This window comes from Mesoplodon mirus, assembly GCF_964341445.2.
Source record: "Mesoplodon mirus genome assembly, chromosome: 12".
In the NCBI taxonomy this organism is placed as follows: domain Eukaryota; kingdom Metazoa; phylum Chordata; class Mammalia; order Artiodactyla; family Ziphiidae; genus Mesoplodon; species Mesoplodon mirus.
Genome location: NC_138988.1, coordinates 62,781,183 through 62,804,784, shown reverse-complemented (window position 1 = coordinate 62,804,784; position 23,602 = coordinate 62,781,183). Strand labels below are relative to the sequence as shown.

Below are 23,602 nucleotides of genomic sequence, written 5' to 3'. Positions count from 1 at the left end.
TTCTTTTATCTGTGATAAATGCAGCAACTATAGAACACTTTTATTTGTTCAAAATAACTAGTGCTACTGATACACAAAAACTTTAGCTTCCCCAAATACTACTTCAGAATGAGTATATCAGATTCAATTTTCATTAAAAGATAGGTATTCTTTCACAATTCAAGAAAAAAAACCAGTCAAGCTGCAGATTGGTTTTATATATTTATATGTCTCTTCATAAAAAGCAATTACAATCTGAGGACATTCATGATAGTTTTGATGCCAGCCCAAGTTCACCTTATTTAAATCTATTCTTTCATGGGAAACATTAACTCTCACTGATAACTAGTAAAATCCTCTTGATTTGTCAGACTAATTTGCTATCATTAGGTTCACTGTGAGATAGAAAATTTTCTTTTTGTGCCATTTTTTCTTTATCAGCTTTTTGAAAATTCAGCAGACAACCAAGTTTTTCTCACGTTCCCAAAGACCGTCACCATCTGGAAATCCTCCCCTTCCTGTTCACTCCACATCAGCCCAGACTTTCTCTGTTCATTAGATGACTGCAGTGTGGGACAGATTTTCACCTGTCAGTTCATTTTGTTTTCAGAGAAACAGATACCGTAACAGTAACGAGAGCACTTTAGCAAGTTACCAGTAACTATTTCAAAGGTTTTAAAAAGGAGGGAAAAAATTAACAATATTTTACATTAAAGTAGTTCCCTTTAAGTTGGAATGTCAGGTCCTGAGGCCACTTCCCCATCCCAGGATCCCAGAGGAGACCCAAGCCCTGGAGCCCTGGGCACAGTGGAGCCCATCAGTGAGTTCTTCCCAAGCACTGCGCTGCCAGCGTCTGAGGCACCCAGAAAGCACAGGACTGCGGCCACAATGGGGAGGGGCTCTTCTGACAGTGTTAGTTTTACTTTATTTTGAAGAAGTACATGAGTGCTGTCAACTCTGGGCAGATAAAAAGGAAACCATTTAGCCTGGTTTTATTTAATTATATCGCCTTATGTGGCCTAATCTGTACACTATTAATTTGAGAGGCAGACTGAAAGAGGAAAAGGAATCCTGAGGACTCTGAGACACGGCAGCCACGCCACAGCCAAAAATGAGCCACGACATAGGAAAGCTATTACTGCACAAATGCACAACGTCCCGGGGTCTTAGTATTTCTTCAGCATCCATGACTCATTAGAAATTAGTAGTTATTTAAAAGAATTAAAGGCCTCAAGGTGAAAGAATATAATGTCAATTTTGAAGGTTTTTAGAATTGAGAAAGTATTTAACATATTACTTGTGGCTGATTTTTAGGCCTACTTAATTATTTAAAATGACTAATTATGGTCAGGTAAAATACAGAATTGCAAATTAAAAATACAAATGTGTAACAAAGATCTCTCTTCAGTTCTTGTTTAAAAAAAAAGGACAAAACTAAATACATAAAATTATATTACAAATATCAGGGGAACTGCAACCATCATCAGATATTTTTAATATAGAAAAATAACAAACTTTTACCCACACACATTTAATTAATGTGAAATAGAACTACAGCATTTTATGTAACGTGATTTTTCTGCTACTAAAGACTATTTGACGCAAAATATATTTTGTGCAAAAATTAAAGGGACTATATTTCCAGAGAGTAGAAAAGGGAATCACTAGCGGGTACCCATTGTTAGGAACAGAGTTTTTCCCCAACACCTATCCCACTGCCAGCAATGGGAGTGGTGACAACTGGTGACATAAAAATAAACATATTACTTTGAAATAGATAATGCCAGATTATTTCAATATTATGAAAAGCAAACCTTCACTCCTGACCACTTAAAGACATGCCCTACAAAATTCTATTATGTTTTCAACATTAATCTGGACAGGGGATGAGGGTGGTGCAGATGGAAGACTTAAAAAAAAAAAGAACGAGAGAGAAAAAACATACAAAAGGAATATATAAAACATTATGCATTCAGTAGAAATAATGAAAAATGACTTTGACACATTTTCCAAGAAAAGTTATTTTTACATATACTTAAATCCTGTAAAAACCAGGTATATTGCAAGGGGTTAAAAACAAGTCATTGATGAACGATAATCAGTTTTACCAGAGTTCATGCAATTAATGATCTGAGTTGGAAAGCTACTGTCCCAAGTCACAAAATGTATGCTCTGCCACATGATTACATGTTAAAATCACTTATTAAAAGAAATTATTTTGCATTTGGTGCTGACAGAGCTCTTGAGAAAGTGCTATACAAACTGAAGTTTATAGAAATTTTTAAATGATAATCTCAAAATACCATACAAAAAATGTGTAAACAAAAAGATGCTTTAGAGTTGCAGGGCATTATAAAATCTGTAATGTGGTTTAAGACAAAAGATCACCTCTTGTGTATTTAAAAAAATTGTTAGCATAATCCTAAAAGTTCAGAATTGCGTTGTCAACAGCAAAAGGCACTAGGTACAGGGCGGCCACGCTGCACAGGGCGGGGGTCCTGCAGCCGCCAGCTCGAGCCCGCCATGCATGTGCAGGGACATGAAAAGATTCCGCACGCAACCAGTGCCACCTGGGAGGGGCTCTAGCACTAAGACACTCTTTCATCTACTCTGTCAGAGAGGAAAACTGCTTTTAAAAGAGATTATCAACAGTATAAATTCTGGTAAAGCACTGAAAATTAGGTATGGTATTTTTGGCACAAAAGCATTTTTTAAATCTCAGCTCATTTTGCAAAATATGTCTAGAATTTCTCATTTGAAAATAGAAACTTGTAACATACACATAAATGTGTAAATGGTTTCATGAATGAATGAGTTAGAGTCTATGTTTCCTTAAACACTGCACACACCTTCTGTTTACTCCAGAACCAGGGATCTGCGTGCGCACGTACCTCCACATTCCACATCTACAGATATTGCACGAGTAACATTGCCAAAGTACATACTAATGCAGTCTGGCAAGATTAGGGTTCGCCTTTCAATATTATTCTTTTCAGTATTCAGATTCAATACTACTTCCTAGAAAAGCTAGATGACCAATTTCAGAGAAAGAAGGGTTGCTATCTTTCCTCGACCCATAATATTAAAATCTGTACCAGTATATTTAGGCATTTTATTTACGTTTTCCAGCATTTCAAATTCAGCAAAACCTGTTTTTGATGTTTCTTATAGCATTCCTTCAAAAACAGGAGAAGCTTCGTCTAATGTAAAAAAATTAAAATAAGTCCAGAGGGCAGTAATTTTTCCACCAGAGATCTTGCTCCATTCTGAAAAGCACTGCAGAGCAGTGCTATCTGTTTATGTCTGTCAGCTTTCAGAGAACCATTAGGTGCAAAGTCTGCGAAAAAATTGTGTAACATACCGTGACAGCTGGATGTATCTTACTGCACAATACAATTAATTTCTTCCTCCCTGAAGCGTTTTAGGGTATGCTACAGCTGCTAAAAGGATTTCGGTTTTTCTTGGTCCTCTGTCTGTTGGGCCTGAGGTTGATGACATCTCCACCATTAAGGGTACTTGAATTCTGACCCAAGTGACCCCCAGCAGATGTGCTGAAGACACCTGGATAAGTTGAGGGAAAACACAGAGGTTAACACTAACGGACCTCAGGGTCACCTACTGCAGACTGTGCACCCAGCTTCTTAGTAAACCAGCAACATATGCAAGTATTTACAGTTTTAAGCTTTTGTTTTCATTTCATTTACTTTTAATAGCCAGTACACAGGGTTCAAAGTTCAAAGGGAACCAAAGGGGTCACAGTGAAGTCTCTCACCCACCCCAGCCCCTCGCCTAAGGCACACGTGTTTAGAGTTCTCACGCATCCCTGCAGTGATGTGGTACACACATGTAGGCTGAAGTGCACGTATGGTCTTCTTTCCTCCCTTTGTGTGCTTCTCTACACACTCTTTTCACTAACAATCTAGTTTTGAAATTTTAAATCTGTAAATATGATAATTTTAATAACTTCACTTACTAATTTTACATCATAGAACTTCCTCAACAGTACCTGCCTGTAGTTAACAACAGAATTTGTGATATGTTGATAAAGATACTGCGTATATAAGAGCTGGTTGTGATGTCAGATGTTCCTATCCAGGCTAAAACAACAGCAAAATGGTCTGCAGATACTCAAAGTGATGAGCAGACAAAAGGGATGAACTAAAGAAAAACTTTCAACTGTTAGAGTTTTAATTTTGAACAATGTTGGTTCTAAGACGTAATCTCCAGTTTACGGGCTATTTATCGTCCACAATACACAAGACTCTGGGCCAGAGATACTATGAGCGACACAAAGACTACTAAGACTGATTCCTGCCCCCAAGAAGCTTACAATCTGATGAGTGAGGTGAGACGCTACAAACAGGCAGTGATGCTACAGGACACTCTATGTTAAGTGTCATAAAAGAGACAAGATCCCACAGATGGTTCAAAGGAAGGGTCAACCACACCTAATTCATAAGAAAGGACAAACTACATGGAGGGACTGGACCCCTGGCAATGCCCTGCACTCAGGTCTCTGTTCAGTTAAGAGAAGTGAAGGCTGTGTTTCAGCCAGACAGATAGCCGAGAGCTTCCTCCATAGACCTTGAGGGATGCACAGTTCTCAACAGAAGGTGGGAAGGGGAGGCTATTCTTAACGGAAGAGCCAAAATGAGCAAAGGGATGAGTAAGACAGCCCTGCAGGCGCAAGAAACAGCGGGCCCTGTGGTGGAACCATAAACAGGGTACATTACAAAAGTGGGGCACGAGGCCGCACAGGAAGGATGGACCAAACTGTCTTTAAATGCTGGGATGAAGAAAGCCTGCATTGAATGTGTTCCACAACCAGAATCTATCAAAGGGCCTTAATCAGCAGACTGGAGGGAGACAGGGTGGGCCCAGGAGACCAGACCAGACAACGGCTTATCACAACTGCCCTGCCGTTTCTCAGAGCATGTGAGGTGTCTGACAGTAGGAACATATGCAATAAAAAGGGCAAAGTAAGAAACGTTAAAACAGGCCAAGAAAATGCTGTGTGTGTGTGTGTGTGTGTGTGTAGTGAGGAGTGGGGTGCAGGCAGGAGGTCCTTAGGACAGAGGACCGGCGCCCATCCTCCCAGAAGCCATGGCCAAAAGTAAGACGCGGACAGGTGCTTCCTGTTCTCCAGGAAATACTAAACTCTGCTGGCATCTCATGTTAAAAATCAGGATGGGTGCTCAGCAAGGTGGCAGGAAAGGGAAGAGGTGTGGAGATGGTGCAAGTGTCAAGTCAGAGAAACAAGTGTTCAAAAAGAACAGACCTTTAGAAAATTCATCAGTTAAAAAATCTTTTAACTCAATATACCTTTTAGTGAGAGCTGATACTACTAAAGTTAATAATCACTCATCTCTCGCTTTCCAGTCACACTGTACTTTAAAAAAACCCAGTAAATATGATAATAATGAATGGAAAATAAATTTACCAGGTAAACATGGGGCTAAAACTTCCTGGGTACTTACCAATTTTGTTACTACTTGAATGCATTGATTCAGGATCCTCAGCTATTTGTTGTTTAAGCTTTTGAAGATATTTTTCAGCCAAATATTTAAAAACTGGAATGAAAACAAAACCAAAACCCTTGCCAGGTCAGTATAATTATGCATGTAAAACCTGTTCTTTCACATCACTTACTATAATATTTATACTTACAAAACAAATTTAAAATTATGGTTAGAAGTATACAATCTAGTTGAAAAAATTCAACTTCTAGAAATTATCTGAGTAATACCTAATTACAATGGTAATACTAATAAATATATACTGGCATTTTATTAGTAAAGAAATAAAATATTACTTGTAGTCATTGGCTCTTTAGTTTTAAGTACCTGAATAGTGACTAATATTCAGCAACACTAAACTGACTGAGTCTTAAAAAGACTCTTTCTTTAGCTGAAAACCACTATTCAGGGGACACTGAAGCAACAGCTGAGCTGCAATCTAATAAAATGAGCAGCAATTCCGGAATGAGAAAAATAACCACCATCTCTCTCTAATCTCACTTTCTTAAACTAGGACACTATTAAACAAGTTTAGGTCACTGTAACTACCTAGTGGGGTGTCCACCGCTGCGGGGTTCTAACGCGGCAATTTTAGAAGGTACGCTTGAAAAACACACACACATGGCCAGTTGTATTTTTAAAGATAAAAAACAAAACAAAAGCCCACCGGAGTTTTGCTGTAGAGTAACAACTATTCAAAGACATTAGTAAATAATCAAGGACTCAAACTCAGAGCAGCATCAGCCTTTAAACCTTACTTAATGATACATGACAAAGAGAAAATTCTATTCTCGTTACAAATACGATTTCTAAACAACAAAAATAAAAGGCATAAGAAGAATAAACAAACTTCCTGCTGTTAACTGTTAAGAAGGCACTTTACCTTCCGTCACGTTCAGATCCTCCTTCACTGAAGTCCTGTAGAATCTCAGCTTCAACTTTTTTGCCAGTGCCTCAGCTTCCTCACTACACATCAATTTGAAAAAAATGCATGTAAAGGTACTTTCTGAGAACTTGTTTTATTACATTTACTGCATACAGCCTGAGGACGGCGGTCAGCCCTTCCAGAACAGGTGAGAGCTACACTCAGTGCTTGAGCAGGATTTTCAACTGTCACTGCTCTTGGCGGGGTAAACACCAGCCATCTCACTGTAACTGCAAGACACTTTTCTATAAAGTCACTTACTCTAGCCTTAAAATGACTAAATGTCACTTTTCTTTATATACTACTTTAATTTTCTCTCTTCGGTTATTAAAAACACCTGAATTTAATTACACTCTGAAAGTCTTATACTGCATTACCTATCTTACTCTTATTGGCTACAAAACTACTTTGCTGCCAAAGCCGAAGTCAGTATATTGATGTGTCTAGAACAGTGGACTCCTAATTTTAGTTTCATTGTGACTCCCAATTCTCTAAAATATTTCCCAATGATTCTACCATACGCCTCCCCTCCCCCACTGTAATCAAGTTGGTCTGTGTCATCAATGACATACATAAGTGATGGCGTGTGACTTTGAGACTCCTCATAAGAGGCACTGTGGTTTCCACCTTGCCTCCTCTGGGATCACGTGCCTGGGGAAGCGGCTGCCACACACTGAGGACACTTGCAGCCCGAAGGAGAGGCCACCTGCCCATGGCCAAGCGAGGGTGCCATCCCGGAAGCAGACCCCCCCAGCCCCAGTCAAAAGCCTTCCTGTGACCACAGGCCCCGGCAACATATTGACAGCAACCTCATGAAAACCCAGAACCAAGCCACCCAGCTAAGCCACTCCTAAATTCCCGACCCACAAAAACTGTGACATAATAAATGTTTGTTGTTTTAAACTACTAAGTTTTGGGCTAATCTGTTATACAGCATCAGACAACTAATACAAGAACTTATAAAAAAAATAAGGTAAACACCAAGTATTCTCAAAGCCAGCAAAACGTTAATAATGCAGTAAACAAATACTTACACAGAGAAATTATCTGGATGCCAAACTCTGTTCACAAACGTGAGCATAATGGTTCTGGGTATACAAAACAATATGAATCTGAACTGCTTACCTATTTAAACTCATCAACATACTTATGCTAGATATTAAAACATCTAGGGATGTTTTCCTTTTTAAATTTACTTATTTGTTTATTTTTGGCTGCGTTGGGTCTCTGTTGCTGCACGCAGGCTTTCTCTAGTTGCGGTGAGCGGGGGCTACGCTTTGTTGCGGTGCGCGGGCTTCTCATTGCGGTGGCTTCTCTTTGTTGTAGAGCATGGGCTCTAGACATGCAGGCTTCAGTAGTTGTGGCTCGCGAGCCCTAGAGCGCAGGCTCAGTAGTTGTGGCGCACGGGCTTAGTTGCTCCGCGGCATGTGGGATCTTCCCGGACCAGGGATCGAACCCGTGTCCCCTGCACTGACGGGCAGATTCTTAACCACTGCACCACCAGGGAAGTTCTGGGATGTTTCTCTTAACATTCTTACTCTGTCTAGATCTGACTTCACATGAGGAGTTGGATTTGAGCTGCAAGGACCTGGAATTCTAAAAGGGCTTTCAAAACGTACTCCTTTAATTTTCTTTACTAGTGATTCAGTGTGAACTTTTTTTTAACCCAAACCAATCACACAATAGCTCACAGAAATTTTTAAGTATAAGGCAGTCTTTTTAAAAACTTTCCTAAATTTTGTAAGTGTATGCAAAAACTAAAATAGGTTTTAGCTTTACAGAATTACAGCCACCCCCTCAACAGTAGCCACCTTACTTCTTTATACAAGAGTCATCAAGGAGATCGATCTTGTTTTGTACAAGTACAGTTGGTATATCTCCAACTTCAGCCACCACCTTCTCTCTCCAACTGGAAATAGCTTCAAAAGATTCCCTGTCTGTGGTGGAAAATACAAGCACACAAGCCTGGGCTCCTGTAAATTCACAAAATAAAAACGTTATTTACATTAATGAAACAATCCTATGCAGGGTGAGGGAAACTTTTACATATTCAAAACAATTTTTATGTAAATAAATGTTGAACTCATCTTTGTAGCACTGCTTTTTTTTTTAATTTAATTTATTTTATTTTTGGATGTGTTGGGTCTTCGTTGCTGCGCGGGCTGTTCTCTAGTTGCAGTGTGCGGGGGCTACTCTTCATTGTGGTGTGCAGGCTTCTCATTGCAGTGGCTTCTCCTGTTGTGGAGCACAGGCTCTAGGCGCGCGGGCTTCAGCAGTTGTGGCTCACGGGCTCTAGAGCGCAGGCTCAGTAGTTGTGACACACGGGCTTGGTTGCTCCGTGGCATGTGGGATCTTCCCTGACCAAGACTCGAACCCGTGTCTCCTTCATTGGCAGGTGGATTCTTAACCACTGTGCCACCAGGGCAGCCCTATTTTTTTAACATATAAACTCTATTTTCTAATTCAAAGAACCAATTTTTACAAAGAATAGTGGTTCTCAAATTTGTGCAAGTGCCAAAGTACCCTCAAAATTATTCACATTCCTTGTGGAACACCACAAAATACTGATATATTTAATAACACTGTAAAAGCCAGAGAGAACAGTAAACTAGGCATGAATGACAGAGTTGCTGAGTTCTTCTCTTTAATATCTGTCACCTGCTTCTTAATTTCTTTTGGCACAGATTTAAGGAAAGTCTATGAGAGAAAAAATCATAATTTTCTCATTCTATTTACTTATTTTAAAAAATCTATATTATTTTATTTTAGTAGCAGAATACCATCAATGCTAAAGAATGTAATTTAGGAACCAGTGCCAAGAGTAAAATATTTATATATAGTAGAGAGGAAAAGAGTTTAATTTAGTTTTTCACCCTCTTTAACTGCATAATTCCCATACCATACTCGCAATATTTTAACTATCAACTATCACATTAGGTTGACAATATTTTAACTATCAACTATCACATTAGGTTGATAATATCCCATTTTAAAAATAAGCATCAACCTTCTGGAAGAGGGTTTTTACCAATGATTTGCTGTTGAATCAGGCAGCACAGTGACAAAAACAGGTGAGAAGAGAAAATCGTCCTGGAGTCAAGAGGGTTCCTCACTGCTACTTCTTCCTTCCAGATACCCCAGGTGTAAGAGTTTCCTACTAAGACTCAAGACACACATACCTGGGCTACCTAAGACACTCTAGGGCCAAAAAAGGTTTGTTTATCACCTGAGGGAATATGGTAGAAACCCAAAGAACAATTAATGAAGGAAAAAACCAGCAGTTCACTATGACTGTAAAAGCAGAGGCTTCTCTCCTCTAGAACAGGCTTTGGACCAAAGAATAAATTAATTATGCAAAACTGAGGAGTGGGGGACAGGCAGATTGACAGACACAGCCTGAGACTTGCTCAGAATTGAAGGAGAAGTAAAACTGAAGAGATCACACTAGCATATTGGACGACAAATTTATATTTACTTGAACTCTAACATTTACTTAAACTACAAATAAAACATTATTTAATCATACTTTAAGAAACTTTTTTGGGGACCTCCCTGGCGGTCCAGTGGTTAAGACTCTGCCTTCCAATGCAGGGGGTGCGGGTTCGATCTCTGGTTGGGGAGCTAAGATCCCACATACCTCGGGGCCAAAAAACCAAAAACATAAAACAGAAGCACTATTGTAACAAATTCAGTAAAGCCTTTAAAAAACGGTCCACATTGGGCTTCCCTGGTGGCGCAGTGGTTGAGAGTCCGCCTGCCAATGCAGGGGACATGGGTTCGTGCCCCGGTCCGGGAGGATCCCACATGCCGCGGAGCAGCTAGGCCTGTGAGCCATGGCCGCTAAGCCTGTGTGTCCGGAGCCTGTGCTCCGCGGTGGGACAGGCCACAGCAGTGAGAGGCCCGCGTACCACAAAACAAAACAAAACAAAACAAAAACAACTAACAAAAAAAACTAAGCAGATGGTGCCAGAGATATGGGCAGTAAGAATGATTAACTAAGAAAAGCACAATTTTGTTTGAAAAATCAAGGAGCAAAGGATAAAAGAAAAAGTCTGTCCATAAAACCCAAAATTATTTAGTGGAGGACTGGGTAGAGAGACCACACTGGGCGGGGTGGGCCACAGTGCCCTCTGAGGAGGAGGAGGAGGGACCTGGATTCAGTTAAGCCACCAGGGAGGTGAGCACGGTACCCCCTCCCCCAACAGGTGCCCTGTGTGTTCCCCGCCCCGACCCTCCAGCACAGGCTGCAGGGGGCGCTCTGCTCTTCTGCCAGGGGTGGTCTAGCACACCCCCTAAGGAGACTGGATGCCTGGGGAGGGGTGAGCGGGGATAAAAACCTCAGCTTCCCTGGGGTGGGGTCACCCGGAGGCACATCTCCCCGCCTGCAGTAGTAACTGGCTCATTACTGCACCCTTTATGCACAGTTCTCCCTTCTTTCCCTGGCCTCTCACTTCTACATCCCACACCCACCCAGCTGTGTGTGTGTGCGTGTGGGGGGGAGGTGTAAAATGACCCTAAAAAAATAATAAAGTAAATTAAAATCACCCCACACTGCTCTCCCTTCTTTTTCTTCCTTGGACCCCTAGCTCTGTGTTTGTACCAGCCATTTTTGGGAAAGTTGTTTTAATTTCTCTGTTGTTAATAGTGAAAGGCAGCTAGTGTTTTCTACCCATATATTTTACAAAGACCTTTATTTTCCTACTATTCAATCTTCCTTCAATACTACCCACCCTAAAAATTGCACCATTGGAAAAGTTTCTTCATTATCATAGATAACAGTAAGTCACCCATAAATGGATCACTTCTAACAGTTAATAAACTACCTCACTTGTCCATGCATCAAAAATACAGAGCTCTGAATAAATTTTTGGTGTCAATGATAAGATCATCAATAGCAAGTATTTATTCCTCCTTAATAAGATCATTCCAAAAAAGTCACTATATTTTAATGCAATTCAGAAAATACTCTCCAAGACACATAATGTGCAGAGAGTAATTCTATCCTCAAATCACTGACAGATCCTACAAGATGGTCTGTAGGCTGGTCCTGAGTGTGGCCGACAGCAGCATCAGTGCCACCTGGGAGGCTGTAGAAATGCAGACTCTCGGAGCCACCCACAGATCTACAAATTCGGTCTGCATTTTAATGAGCTCCCCAGGGGATTGCTGTGCACAGTCAAGTTTAAGAAACACTGCTTTAGCGAACACTGGCAAAGGCTTTAAAAATACTATTATAGATACTACTCAGGATTTAAAATGCTGTCCCTTATTCTTTTTGACATTCTATACAATCTAAAGCACATAAATTATTCAATGAACCAATCTGTCACAGATTCCATGCTCACATAATTTCAAAACAAACCTCAGACTTGCATAGTCTAATTCTGTTGTTCCTTAATTCTTGCATTTATAATTATAACTTATAACTAGCTTCTTGTCCAGAGCTGTTTCATTTCCAACAATTTATATTCATTTATATTTGTGAAAAAAATTATTTTTTAAGAAAACAGGGCTTCCCTGGTGGCGCAGTGGTTGGGAGTCCGCCTGCCGATGCAGGGGACACGGGTTCGTGCCCCGGTCCGGGAGGATCCCGTGTGCGCAGAGCAGCTGGGCCCGTGGGCCATGGCCGCTGAACCTGTGCGTCCGGAGCCTGTGCTCCACAACGGGAGAGGCCACAGCAGTGAGAGGCCCATGTACAGCAAAAAAAAAAAAAGAAAATAAGGGTTTCCTTCTACTTATGTGCATGATATCAAATAATAGGTCTCAAGTCTATAACCTAATTTACATATACTTAGAAGCATTTTTTTCCTGAGAACCAAGTCTTAGTAAAAAACTGTAATAAAAATCTACTTCATGTTGTATGTAACTTTCTGTACTAAGTACAGTTTCTGCTGCCTAGGGTGGACTTTCTTAAGGGTTTAACAGGAGTCATCTGGGCTCCCAAAGGCTTCCTAATATGATCTGTGCTCTGTTCTAACCTACCGATAAGGAGATCATGTTTCCACATGTCTCACTGTACAATTAAGCTAGCATTCTAAGAACATAACGATGCCTTGGAGCAATGGTCTTGCTATAATAGGTCTTTTAAATGAATTATAAAAAATTTTTTCTTTTTTAAATATAATTTTTATGCATCTTGAATAACACATTTTTAGGACATAAGTCGGTCGTAATTTTATAAGGCATAGTGTTTCTATCACTAAATCTCTATCTTAACTCATTCTGCCCACCTTACCTTTTCTTCCTACTCTTTATTTAATTATATCATCTGAATCTATATTAGTAGCAGATATTACCTGGTGCCTAGCTGCCATCCAGTGCCCTGTCCCCAAGAACACCTCTCCCCCTCTGTACAATAGCCTATGGTTTAGGCAGCTAAACTTCCCTCTGCCTTGGGGGAGCCCCAAGTGCGCCAAGCCCATTAGGGCAATCACCTTCCTCTGACTACTCACTGTAATCTGGTCAAAGGTGGTCTAATCAGGTAAAAGCTCTGGACTTTTGGTCCACTGTTGTGGGAAGTAACCCTCGGTCCCCAAGAATGTGAACAAAAAGCACTGTCGATGGTAGCAAACTTGCAGACAAGAGGAAAATCAGCATGAAGAGGAACCCCACACAGGGAGGCGGCCAGCCAGGAGAATCAGCAAGGTTACAGTCCCAACAAACCACAAATGAAAGCTACTCCCAGTAACAAGTCAACAGACGCTAAATAAGTCGGTTTGAAATTGCTTTTCTGCTGTCAGCAACCAAAAGCACTCTGATAGAACCTCAAAAAAAAAAAAAAAAAAAGCATATAAGTCCAATATGCCATTTCTCAAATTCATGTAACATTGCCACTGTTTGTTCCTTAATTCAAATAGGGATGTGAGGGAAAAAGCTCAAGCTTAAGACCTGTCTCAGTATCCACCCTCTTTGCCATTTTAACATAGTTGGCTAAAAAACGTTACATTTTAAAAAAAACTTTTAACAGATCTATTTATACACTTAAGATTGCTTTAAGTTAAAATGTTAAACACAGGGAAATCAATGCTGTTTAAAGCCTTTTAGTCCAAATGAACCAAAGTGAAAAGAAATTTGAACATCACCCATATAAATTAAGATGTAAATACTAACAATTATGGGCTCTCTTTTTAGTTTCTGGCAAAGAATGTTTTTTGTAAACATATGAAAGAGAAACCGTATGATTCATGGACATCTAACAAGTTAAAACAAGAAGTCTGCAACAAACTGGATGAGTCAAGTTAAAAAAATTAGAAGATAATAATGTTGAACAAAGTCTTATGGCAGTGGATATTAAAATATGTTTAGCTACCTGGTCTTTTTCTTTAAACTAGGAACCCAAATGAGCTACTTAACTGTACAGTTCCAATGTTTTCTCCTTTTTATTCATATACGAATCAAATCATTTTGACATTTGACCAGTTTTGTCTTTTTTTAAGTTAAACTTTATTTTGAGATAATTGTAGACTCACACAGTTTTGTCCTTTTAAATTAGAGAGACATAATGATAATACTTTCTCCAAAAATAACCATACTAGTTAAAAAGTAATACTGCCACATCACATTGTCAAAAGCTTAAAAAGAAATAACCCAACCTATTTTTTTCCACACAAAAAGAACATATGTTTTAGGCTGAGAATTTAGAGAAGAAAGCTAGGTAGGTAAAAAGAGGAATTTCCCCCACAGTTTATTTAGTCTTAGATCCTATCATTGTAGCTCTTCCTTTTCACAGGTATCTCATACTTCCCTGAACTCGTATAGCCTAGAGAAGGCTTTACCCACATTAAATATCATAACAAAATGCCATCTTGTCTGCCAGGGCTTTACTTTTTCTTATGTTAGTTTCCACTCTATGTAGTCATTTCCCTGGAGTCAGAGAAGACTTTTCACAACTTCTGACTTATTAGGTCTGGGAATGCCTATATGAGTCATGTAATTCTAAGGCAGAAATAAACAGTCTATAGCACAGAGTATTATTTACCACCCAACAAGATCTTTAGAAGAATAATAGCCTGGGGTTTTAAAAAATACTTTGGAATTAATTTAAATATTCTTAAAGAGAAATCCTTCTATGGGAAACAAGAAAAGCAAAGTTCTTTGTTCAGCTAAAAGAACATGTCAAAACAAACTAAAGACACCCATGATTTACCTCGATAGTACGCCTTTGTTATTGCATCAAACTCCTCTTGACCTGCGGTATCCCATAACATGAGCCTGACGTCTTCATCATTAACTCTGAAACAAGAGATGAATGTATTTCATATGCAAAGGAAATGTCTTTATTTTTCAAATCTGGAAGTATTAAAACTACATTGTTGGGCTTCCCTGGTGGTGCAGTGATTAAGAATCCACCTGCCGATGCAGGGGACACGGGTTCGAGTCCTGATCCGGGAAGATCCCACATGCCGCAGAGCAACTAAGCCCGTGTGCCACAACTACTGAAGCCCGTGCGCCTAGAATCCATGCTCCACAACAAGAGAAGCGACCACAATGAGAAGCCCGCGCATCGCAACAAAGAGTAGCCCCTGCTCACCACAACTAGAGAAAACCCACGTACAGCAACGAAGACCCAACGCAGCCAAAAATAAATAAACAAATAAATAAATTGATTTACTTACTTATTTTAAAAAAACAACTATATTGCTGGTTTCACTCTGAAAAAGTCTGAGTGCTTTTAAATGCTGATACCATTACCAACAGTGCGAGTAAAGGGTGAAAGACACTCCCCTAAAGCTGTAATTTTACACGATTTGGATTTATCTGTCATGTTTTTTCCTTCAACCACAGTCACAGATAGTGGTGACTCTAAGACTAGTATCCGAGGGGTCCACGCCTGAGGATTCAACCAACTGCGGATAGAAAGTACTTGGAAAAAAAATTCTAGAAAGTTCCAAAAAGCAGAACTTGAATTTACTGTGTGCCTGGCAACTATTTACACAGCATTTACATTATATTAGATATTATAAGTAATCTGGAGATGATTGAAAGTCTATGGGAGCACGTGTGTAGGTTAAATGCAAATACTATGCCATTTTATACAAGGGACTGAGTGCCTGTGGACGCTGGTGTCCGTGGGATCCTGGACACCCAGGGTCAGCTGTCCTGGGAAAGGGTTCCCTTAGGTCAGTGCTTGCCCTCCTCCTGCTACCCTATTCTAATGGGGGAGAATAGTAAGAAAGGAAAGAAGCAGCTTACTGCTTGGTTGCCCTTTAACCCCCAAATTAACTCTGTTCTGTCACACCTGTTGTCTTATTCGTAGGCAGTAGTTCTGTTCTACAGAGTCACTGCCAACACTGAATTAGCAAATCCTGAACCATTCCTCTGAGGGAAAATACCAGGCGGGTGAGGTGCCTGTGAGCCCCTGGTTACAATTTCATCAACTGATCAATATATAACCTTGTTTTTTGCATTGTTCTGTTTAAACACACCTTATTTAACATACACTGTTGATTCATTAACATTGAACCCATGGCCAACAGTACTATAACTGGTGCCTGAACGAAGCTTATCTAATACATGTGTTTTCTCCATAAGGCACGTCACAGCTTACCAGACGGCACTTCAGCTCTCGGCTTGGGGCCATTTTAAACAGCAAAACTACCAATAAAAAGCACAAAAATGTGGCACAAAAACAGAACATGAAAAGGCCACTCATGTACGGTATGAGAGATGAAACAAAAACGCAGTGGGTCGCCTTGTTCAACCTCAGCCAGACGTGTGTGTATAAGTGACTCAAATTTTTTGCTGCTCTGTGCATGTCCACAAATGACCACCAGAGTACTGGGAGTACTAAGTCTGGGGTTACAAATAAATTTTAGCAAGCAGTGAATTTGCAAATATGAAATCCACAAATAATGAGAAGTAACTGCATACTTAAAATATAAATATGGAATCTATGAATAATAAGGGTCAACTGTATACTTAAAATATTAATTTGGTCCAGATAGCAAGTGCAAAAAATAAACATCATCAAGATTTAAAATGAATCCCCTTAAAATATCTAAGAAAGGAAGCAAATAGAGAAGTATTTTTAAAAAGAGGGTAACAGAATACAGATTATAAATTCAACAATCTTTAAAACAATGAACACAATTATCTTTGATGCTAGTGCCTGGGATAGTTAAATCAGATTTGTTTCATGTTTCTCCTACAATTTAAAATATCCTTAAAAGTTCTCAGGACTAATGACAAAAAGTGTTACTTTGATGTGTTTTAGAATCCGACTGGATTTCCTTTTCACAGGAGTATTTAATCCTCTCAAATCTTTCTCTTATTTCTTTAAAGTAAAAACAAATTATTAATTCCTAACTTCTATATGCCCAGTTTTAAAAAGAGAAGAGACATTTTACACAAACAGATCCCATAATATAAGAGATGAAAATTATTCTGTGAGACAGGTAACTTTCCTTCCAAATAAAATAGTGGACAGAAATCTCAGTAGAATCAAGCGTCAGTTTGTGTTTAAGAAGTGCCCAGGGTGCCACCAATAAATATAAAACAGATGTAAGACAGAAAAAGAGAGAAGGGAGAAGTGTAGGAAAAAAAAAGAAGAAAAAATGAGAGAGGAAGGGAAGAGATGGGGGAAGGGGAAAAAAGAAGACGAAGACACACAAAGGAGTGAATAACTGAAAACCCGCTGCCACTAGATACCTAGCCTTGGATTGTATTGTACTCAGTTACTATTATTCTGAGCAAACTCTTGGACACAGCTCACATATCAAAACCAAGAGGATAAAACGGCCAAGTACATACTGTATCTGTCGCTCCAAAAAATCAACTCCAATGGTTTTCTTGTAGTCTTTTGTAAAAACGCCTTTGCAATACCGCTGAATCATACTTGATTTTCCAACTGCGCCATTCCCTACCACCACCATCTTGATGGCCACTTCCATATCTTCCTCCAACATTTTTGGAGTTGAAAAGGTTTCTGTGCCAAATTTAATTCCAGGTGATCCGATCTTCTCTCTCAAATCTGTGGTTTAAAATGAAGTTATTTTTTCATGACATAAAAACTATATAAAATAAAATAAGCTATAATTGTTTTATCAAGAAATAATCATAATGAACTGTAAGAATTTTTTTCTGTGATGAAGGCCCCCTCCCCACCCTGTTCAGATCATGAAAATTCCTTGAAAAGAGAGACAATAATACCATTCACTTTTGCATCCTTAACAACAGCAGAATGTATGACTTCCAGGTACCAATAAATGCCTAGATTACATAGTTCTGCCTTTCACTGAGACTAGAGTATGAGCGTTAAGAGTCGAGGCCTGACTTACTAGTTGCTATTTACTGGTTCTGTGCTCTTAGTGAAGTTATTGCTTAACCCCTTGAAGCTTCAGTTTCCTGAGGATATTTACCTCACAGGACTGTTGATCAATGATAGATACAAAGTCCTTAGCACAGTGAAAGTTAGGCATTCAAAAAAATGGTAGTTTCATATACCATAATAAATCCTCCATGGATAGTTACCACCAAATGGGCAACAAATACAAAATCTAAGGAAACTGCTCTTCATCCTCACAGGTAATAATCAATGTCCCTAGAACAGCACCCTAAGGAAGGGTTTTGTATAATGCTATGCAACCACGTGATAGCATCGGGCTCTTAGTTACAGTGCTTTAGTGTTTAGATTACAATGGATCCTCTACACATCATCTTATACCATGCATTTTTTTCATTAGTTTCAGACTAGTTACAGTTACTCATATAATGAAAGTAATAGAATGTGTACTGTTCGCATTTTAGACTGAAAAGAACAGAAAGCCAATTTGTTCATATTTCTTCTTAAAATTATTAGTTAAGTTCCTGCCTACTTAGCTATTATATTCCAGCTACCTTAACCAAAAATCCATTTATACAACCACTACATAAAACATGTCTGAAATGTGAAGAACATTCCTTTCTTTGCCCCTAATGGAGTCGCAGTAATTGTCCCTAATGCTTCACAAACTTGCACGATTGTAAGAAGCATCTAGGAGCACTTGTTAAAGTACAGGTTCTAGGTCTCCACTTCAGACATAATTAAATGATTAAAACAACAACTTAAAGTACTGGAACAAGAGAAAGAAGATGACAGAAGCAAAAATATGGGTAAATATAGCAGACTTCTCTTAAATGTTCTATGTTACATTTGACAGTTGAAAGAAAAATTATAATACTGTTCAATATGGTTTTCAATATATGTAGAGAAAACATTTAAGACAAGTAATTATACATGGAAGAGGGGACTTCCCTGGTGGTCCAGTGGTTAAGACTCCGTGCTCCCAAGGCAGGGGGCCCAGGTTCAATCCCTGGTCACGGAACTAGATCCTGCATGCCGCGAGCCCACATGCTGCAACTGAAAAAACATCCTGGGCTTCCCTGGTGGCACAGTGGTTGAGAGTCCACCTGCCGATGCAGGGGACACGGGTTCATGCCCCGGTCTAGGAAGATCCTACATACCGTGGAGCGGCCAGGCCCATGAGCCATGGCCGCTGAGCCTGCACGTCTGGAGCCTGTGCTCTGCTATGGGAGAGGCCACAACAGTGAGAGGCCCGTGTACCACAAAAAAAAAAAAAAAAAAAAAAAGAAATAATAAAAACATAAAAAAAGATCCTGTGTGCTGCAACTAAAGATCCTGCATGCCGCAACTAAAGATCTCGCATGCCGCAACTAAAAGAGCTTACGTGCTGCAACTAAAAAAAAAGATGCCGCGTGCTGCAACAAAGATCCCATATGCTGCAACAAAGACCCCACATGCTGCAACTAAGACCTTGCGCAGCCAAATTAAAAAAAAAAATTGTACGTGGAAGAGGACAAAAGGGAGGTAAGGTTTCTTTACTTCACTAGAACTGGTAAAATGTTGACTCCAACAGACTCTGATAAATTACCTATGCAGCTAAACAAGTTACACAAAGAGATACTCAAAAACAGTATAAAACACAATAAAACAAAATGAAATTCTAAAAACAGAAAACTGTCAGAATCCAATCAACATTTATAGAGCTGTCCACGCAACAACAGCAGAATATACTTCAAGCACCCACTGAACATATACCAAAATAGAACATATTCTAGGCCATCAAACAACCCTCAACAAAAGCCAAATAAAGGGACCACAATGAAATCAAACTAGAAATCAGTAATGGAAAGATAACAGGAAAATCTCCAAACATTTGGAAATTAAAAACACAGATTTCTCAACAACCCATGGGCCAAAGAAGAAGCCCAAGAGAAATTCAAAAAATAACTGAATTGAATTAAAATGAAAATATGTCAAAATTTATGGGACACAGCTAACATACTGCTGAGAGGGAAAATTTACAGCACGAAATGCTTACCTTAGAAAAGAAGAAAAGTCTCAATCAATAATCTAAGCCCCCACCTCAAAAAACTAGAAAAAGAATCGCAAAATAAACCCAAAGCAAGCAAAAGGATGGGAATAATAAAGAGCAGAAATCAGTGAAATTGATATAACCATTAGGAAAATTGAATTTATAACTTTAAAAACTCAAAAAGAAATCTCCAGGCTCAGGTGATTTCACTGGAGAATTCTACCAAACTTTTCAAGAATGATACATACTCTCCCCCGGAATACAGAAGAGGAGAAAACACTCCCTAACTTATTTTATAAAGCCAGCATTATCTTGATACCAGCACCACACAAAGACAGTATAAAAAAGAAAACTAAACAAATAACCCCTCATGAACACAAATGCAAAAATCCTCAACAAAATATTAGTAAATCGCATCCAGCAATATATAAAAAGAATAACCAGGACCAAATGGGCTTTATTTGGGAATGCAAGGCTGGTTCAATACTCAAACATCAATCAGTGTAATCCACTGTATTAACAGAGTAAAGAAGTAAAACCACATCAACATCCATTTGTGAAAAAAACTCTCAGCAAACTAGAAACAGAAGACGACTTCTTCAACCTGATAAAGGGCATCTATTAAAAAAAAATCTATAGCTAACATCACACTTAATTCTGAAAGACAGATTTGATTCCCCCTTAGATTGAGAACAAGGTAGGATGTCCACTGTCACTACTCCTGTTTATCATTAGGCCTAGCCAGAGCAACAGGCAACTAAAATACTTAAAAAGCTTATAGATTAGGGAAAAAACTATCTCTATTCACAGATGACATGATTTTCTATCTAGAAAACTCCAAGGATTCAAACAAACAATCCTGGAACTAATAAGTGAGTTTAGCAAGGACACAGGATACAAGAGCAACACACAACACTCAACTGTACCTCTAATATCTTAACAATGTACAATTTGAAGCCAAAATTTTTTTAAATGATATTTACAATAGTTTCCTCCCAAAATGAAATACTTTGGCATAAATCTAACAAAACATGTACAGGATCTGTATACTGAAAACTACAAAACACTAATGAAACAAAGAAATAAATGGAAAGATACATCATGTTCACAGATTGAAAGATTCAACAAAGTAAAAATAGCAATTCTCCCCAAATTGATCTACAGTTTGATATAATTCCAAAGTACCAGCAGAATATTTTGTAGTTAGAGACAAGCTGATTCTAAACTTTATATGGAAAGGCAAATGAACTAGCATACCTAAAACAATTTTGAAAAAGAATAAAGTTGGAGAAGATTATGCTACCCAATTTTAAGACACTATAAAACTACATCCATCAAGAAAGTTTGATACTGGCAAAGAGAAAGATACAGAAATCAATGGAACACAACAGAGGGCCAAAATAGACCCACACAAATACAGCCAATTGATTTTTGACAAAGGTGCAAAACTATTAAATGGAGAAAAGACAGTCTTTTCAACAAATGGTGATGGAACAACTGGACATTCATATGCAAAAAAGTAAACCTTCCCCTAAATCTCATACCTTATATAAATAATTTAAAATAGATTATAGATCTAAATATAAAACTATAATATCTAGAAGATGAAAATCTTCTTGACCTGGGATTAAGCAAAGTTCTTAGACATGCTACCAAAAGATGTACAAAAGGAAATATGGATAAGTTAGATTTCATCAAAATTAAAAACATTAGCTCTGTGAAAGACACTGTTAAAACAATGAAAAGAAGCTATAGACTGCAAGAAACTTTTGCAAAACATATCTAACAACTTGTATCCAGAACATATAAAGAACCCTCAAAACTCAACATAAGAAAGAAACTACTGAATTTAAAAATAGGCAAAAGTCTTGGCCAGATACTCACCCAAGATTATATATGCCAATTAAGTACATGAAAAGATATTCAACATCTTTAGCCATTAGTTAAAGACACATTAAGACCACGAGATACCACTACACGCCTATTAGAAAGGCTAAACAAAAAAATCCGACAATACAAAGTGCTAGAGAGGAGGTGAAGCAACTGGAACTCTCACATGTTGCTGGTGAGAATGCAAAATGATAGAGCCACTCTGGAAATCAGTGTGACAGTGTATTACAAAGTTAAACATACTTTATATGATCATGTAATCCCAATCTTAGCAGTACCCTAGAGAAATGAAAACTTATGTTCACACAAAAACCTGTATAGCAATGTTTATAGTAGCTATAGTCATAATCACAAAAAACTGGAAACGATCCAAATGTCCTTCATTGGGAGCACATCCATCTAACAGAATACTACTCAGCAATAAAAGAAGAATAAATTGTTGATACATCCAACAACTCGAAGGAATCTCAAAGGCATTATGCTGAGTGAAAGAAGGTTACATGTTGCATGACTCCATTTCTATGACATTCTGGAAAAGATCAGTAATTGCCAGGGGTTGGGGTAAGGGGGAGGATATAAAAGGGTAGCATGAGTGTTTTGGAGGTGATCGAACTGTTCTAAATTCTGACTGTTATGGTGGTTACATATATCTAAAATTCACAGAATTGCACACCCCCCAACAAAGTCAATTTTACTATATAATAATTTTTAAAATAATAAATTGTAAAGAAAAGTAAGTGGAATCAGATTTTAACACAGGCAGTCTGACTCCTGTGATTATCAGCCACTACTCTGCAGACTTTAAGAACCATACCAAAACAATTAAATTCTTAGAAAATTAGCATAATTCTGAGTACAATACTTTAAAAGCTTGACAGTAACACTTTACATGTGTTCTTTTTCCAAGTTTAATTTTAAAGATTTTTGCCAACCAACAGCCGTCCAATACATTAGAAAAGTAAAGGATGAGTTAACTCACTGATCGAAAGGGTGGCTTTTTCATCACAGCCTGTACTTCAGCACAGGTATGATTATATTTATAAAAACACTGAAAAACTTCTCAAGTTCAATGAAGTTACCTAGAAGATGTCAGGAGTTACATAAAACCTGGAGAAGTAGACAGCCTTTTTCAGACTGTACTGCCACTGGGATCCCCGAGTGAAGTGACACTGCGGTAACCAGTGTCAAGGAGACCGCGTAGTCAGGATCATTCATATTCGAGCGGAACCCGAGCAATACCCGGGCTGGGTGGGGCCGCAGGCAGGGAAGGGGCCCGCCGCCCAGGACGGGGTCTGGAAGCCAGGGTGGGGCTTAGGCCCTTTCCCCGCCAGCCCCAACCCACACCTAACGCCCAGTCCCCACCGCCCCGCTGCACCTCCCCGCCCGAGGGCCACCCCAGGGAGGCGGGGGCGCGGGGAGGGGAGGGGGCGCCGGGGGTTGCGCCAACCGCCTGCCGCGGGGACCCGGGCCCCGCACTCGAAGTGCGCGCGCGGCGGCCGGGCCGGGGAGGGGCGCCCGGCCTGGAGGCTCCCGCCGAGCCCCTGTCCGGCCCCCGGTGGGCACATCCCGGGCCGCGGGGACGGGCGGGTCCTCCGCAGCCAGCCCCGGTCGAGGGCGATGAGTGCGGCCAGCCGCCCCGGGCGCGAGCCGCTACTCACCGTCCCCGCGCCGCCCGCCGCCCGCCGCCCGGCGCGACCGCTCCTCCTGGTCGCGGTGTAACCGCCGTCTCCGCCGCCCGGTGCGCCAGCCCCCGTCAGGGCCTCCGACCGGCTCGCGCCCTCTTTTGCTTTTTTAAGAATGACTGTGACTTTTTTCAGGAACTTTACTGGCCAGAAGGACTTGGAACCAGCAGATCGCTGCGGCCCCGCCACGGAGGGTAGGGCGCGGGAGACTCGCCTACCCTCTGCGGCGGACGCCCCGCACTCGGAGCATGCGCCGGACTTTCAGTGCGCACGCGCGCGCCGCCGGCCTCGCCCCGC

The 23,602-nt window shown here is 39.9% G+C and overlaps 1 protein-coding gene across 3 annotated transcripts; it reads right to left on the bottom strand.

The window, feature by feature from the left end:
- Nucleotides 1-188: 188 nt before the first annotated feature.
- RAB23 (RAB23, member RAS oncogene family) lies at nucleotides 189-23,535 on the bottom strand. Of its 3 annotated transcripts, XM_082639278.1 has the most exons (8): nucleotides 23,282-23,535; nucleotides 22,703-22,730; nucleotides 17,170-17,389; nucleotides 14,567-14,652; nucleotides 8,237-8,393; nucleotides 6,379-6,461; nucleotides 5,457-5,549; nucleotides 189-3,540 (listed from the first exon to the last, which is right to left on the bottom strand). In XM_082639278.1, exons 3-8 carry the CDS (start codon nucleotides 17,322-17,324, stop codon nucleotides 3,401-3,403), a joined length of 714 nt encoding a protein of 237 aa, XP_082495404.1. In that variant the 5' UTR covers nucleotides 17,325-17,389; nucleotides 22,703-22,730; nucleotides 23,282-23,535; the 3' UTR covers nucleotides 189-3,400. The 3 variants fall into 3 exon arrangements, with proteins under 3 accessions (XP_082495404.1, XP_082495403.1, XP_082495405.1); XM_082639277.1 differs by lacking the exon at nucleotides 22,703-22,730; XM_082639279.1 differs by lacking the exons at nucleotides 22,703-22,730; nucleotides 23,282-23,535 and adding an exon at nucleotides 21,618-21,636.
- Nucleotides 23,536-23,602: the final 67 nt, after the last annotated feature.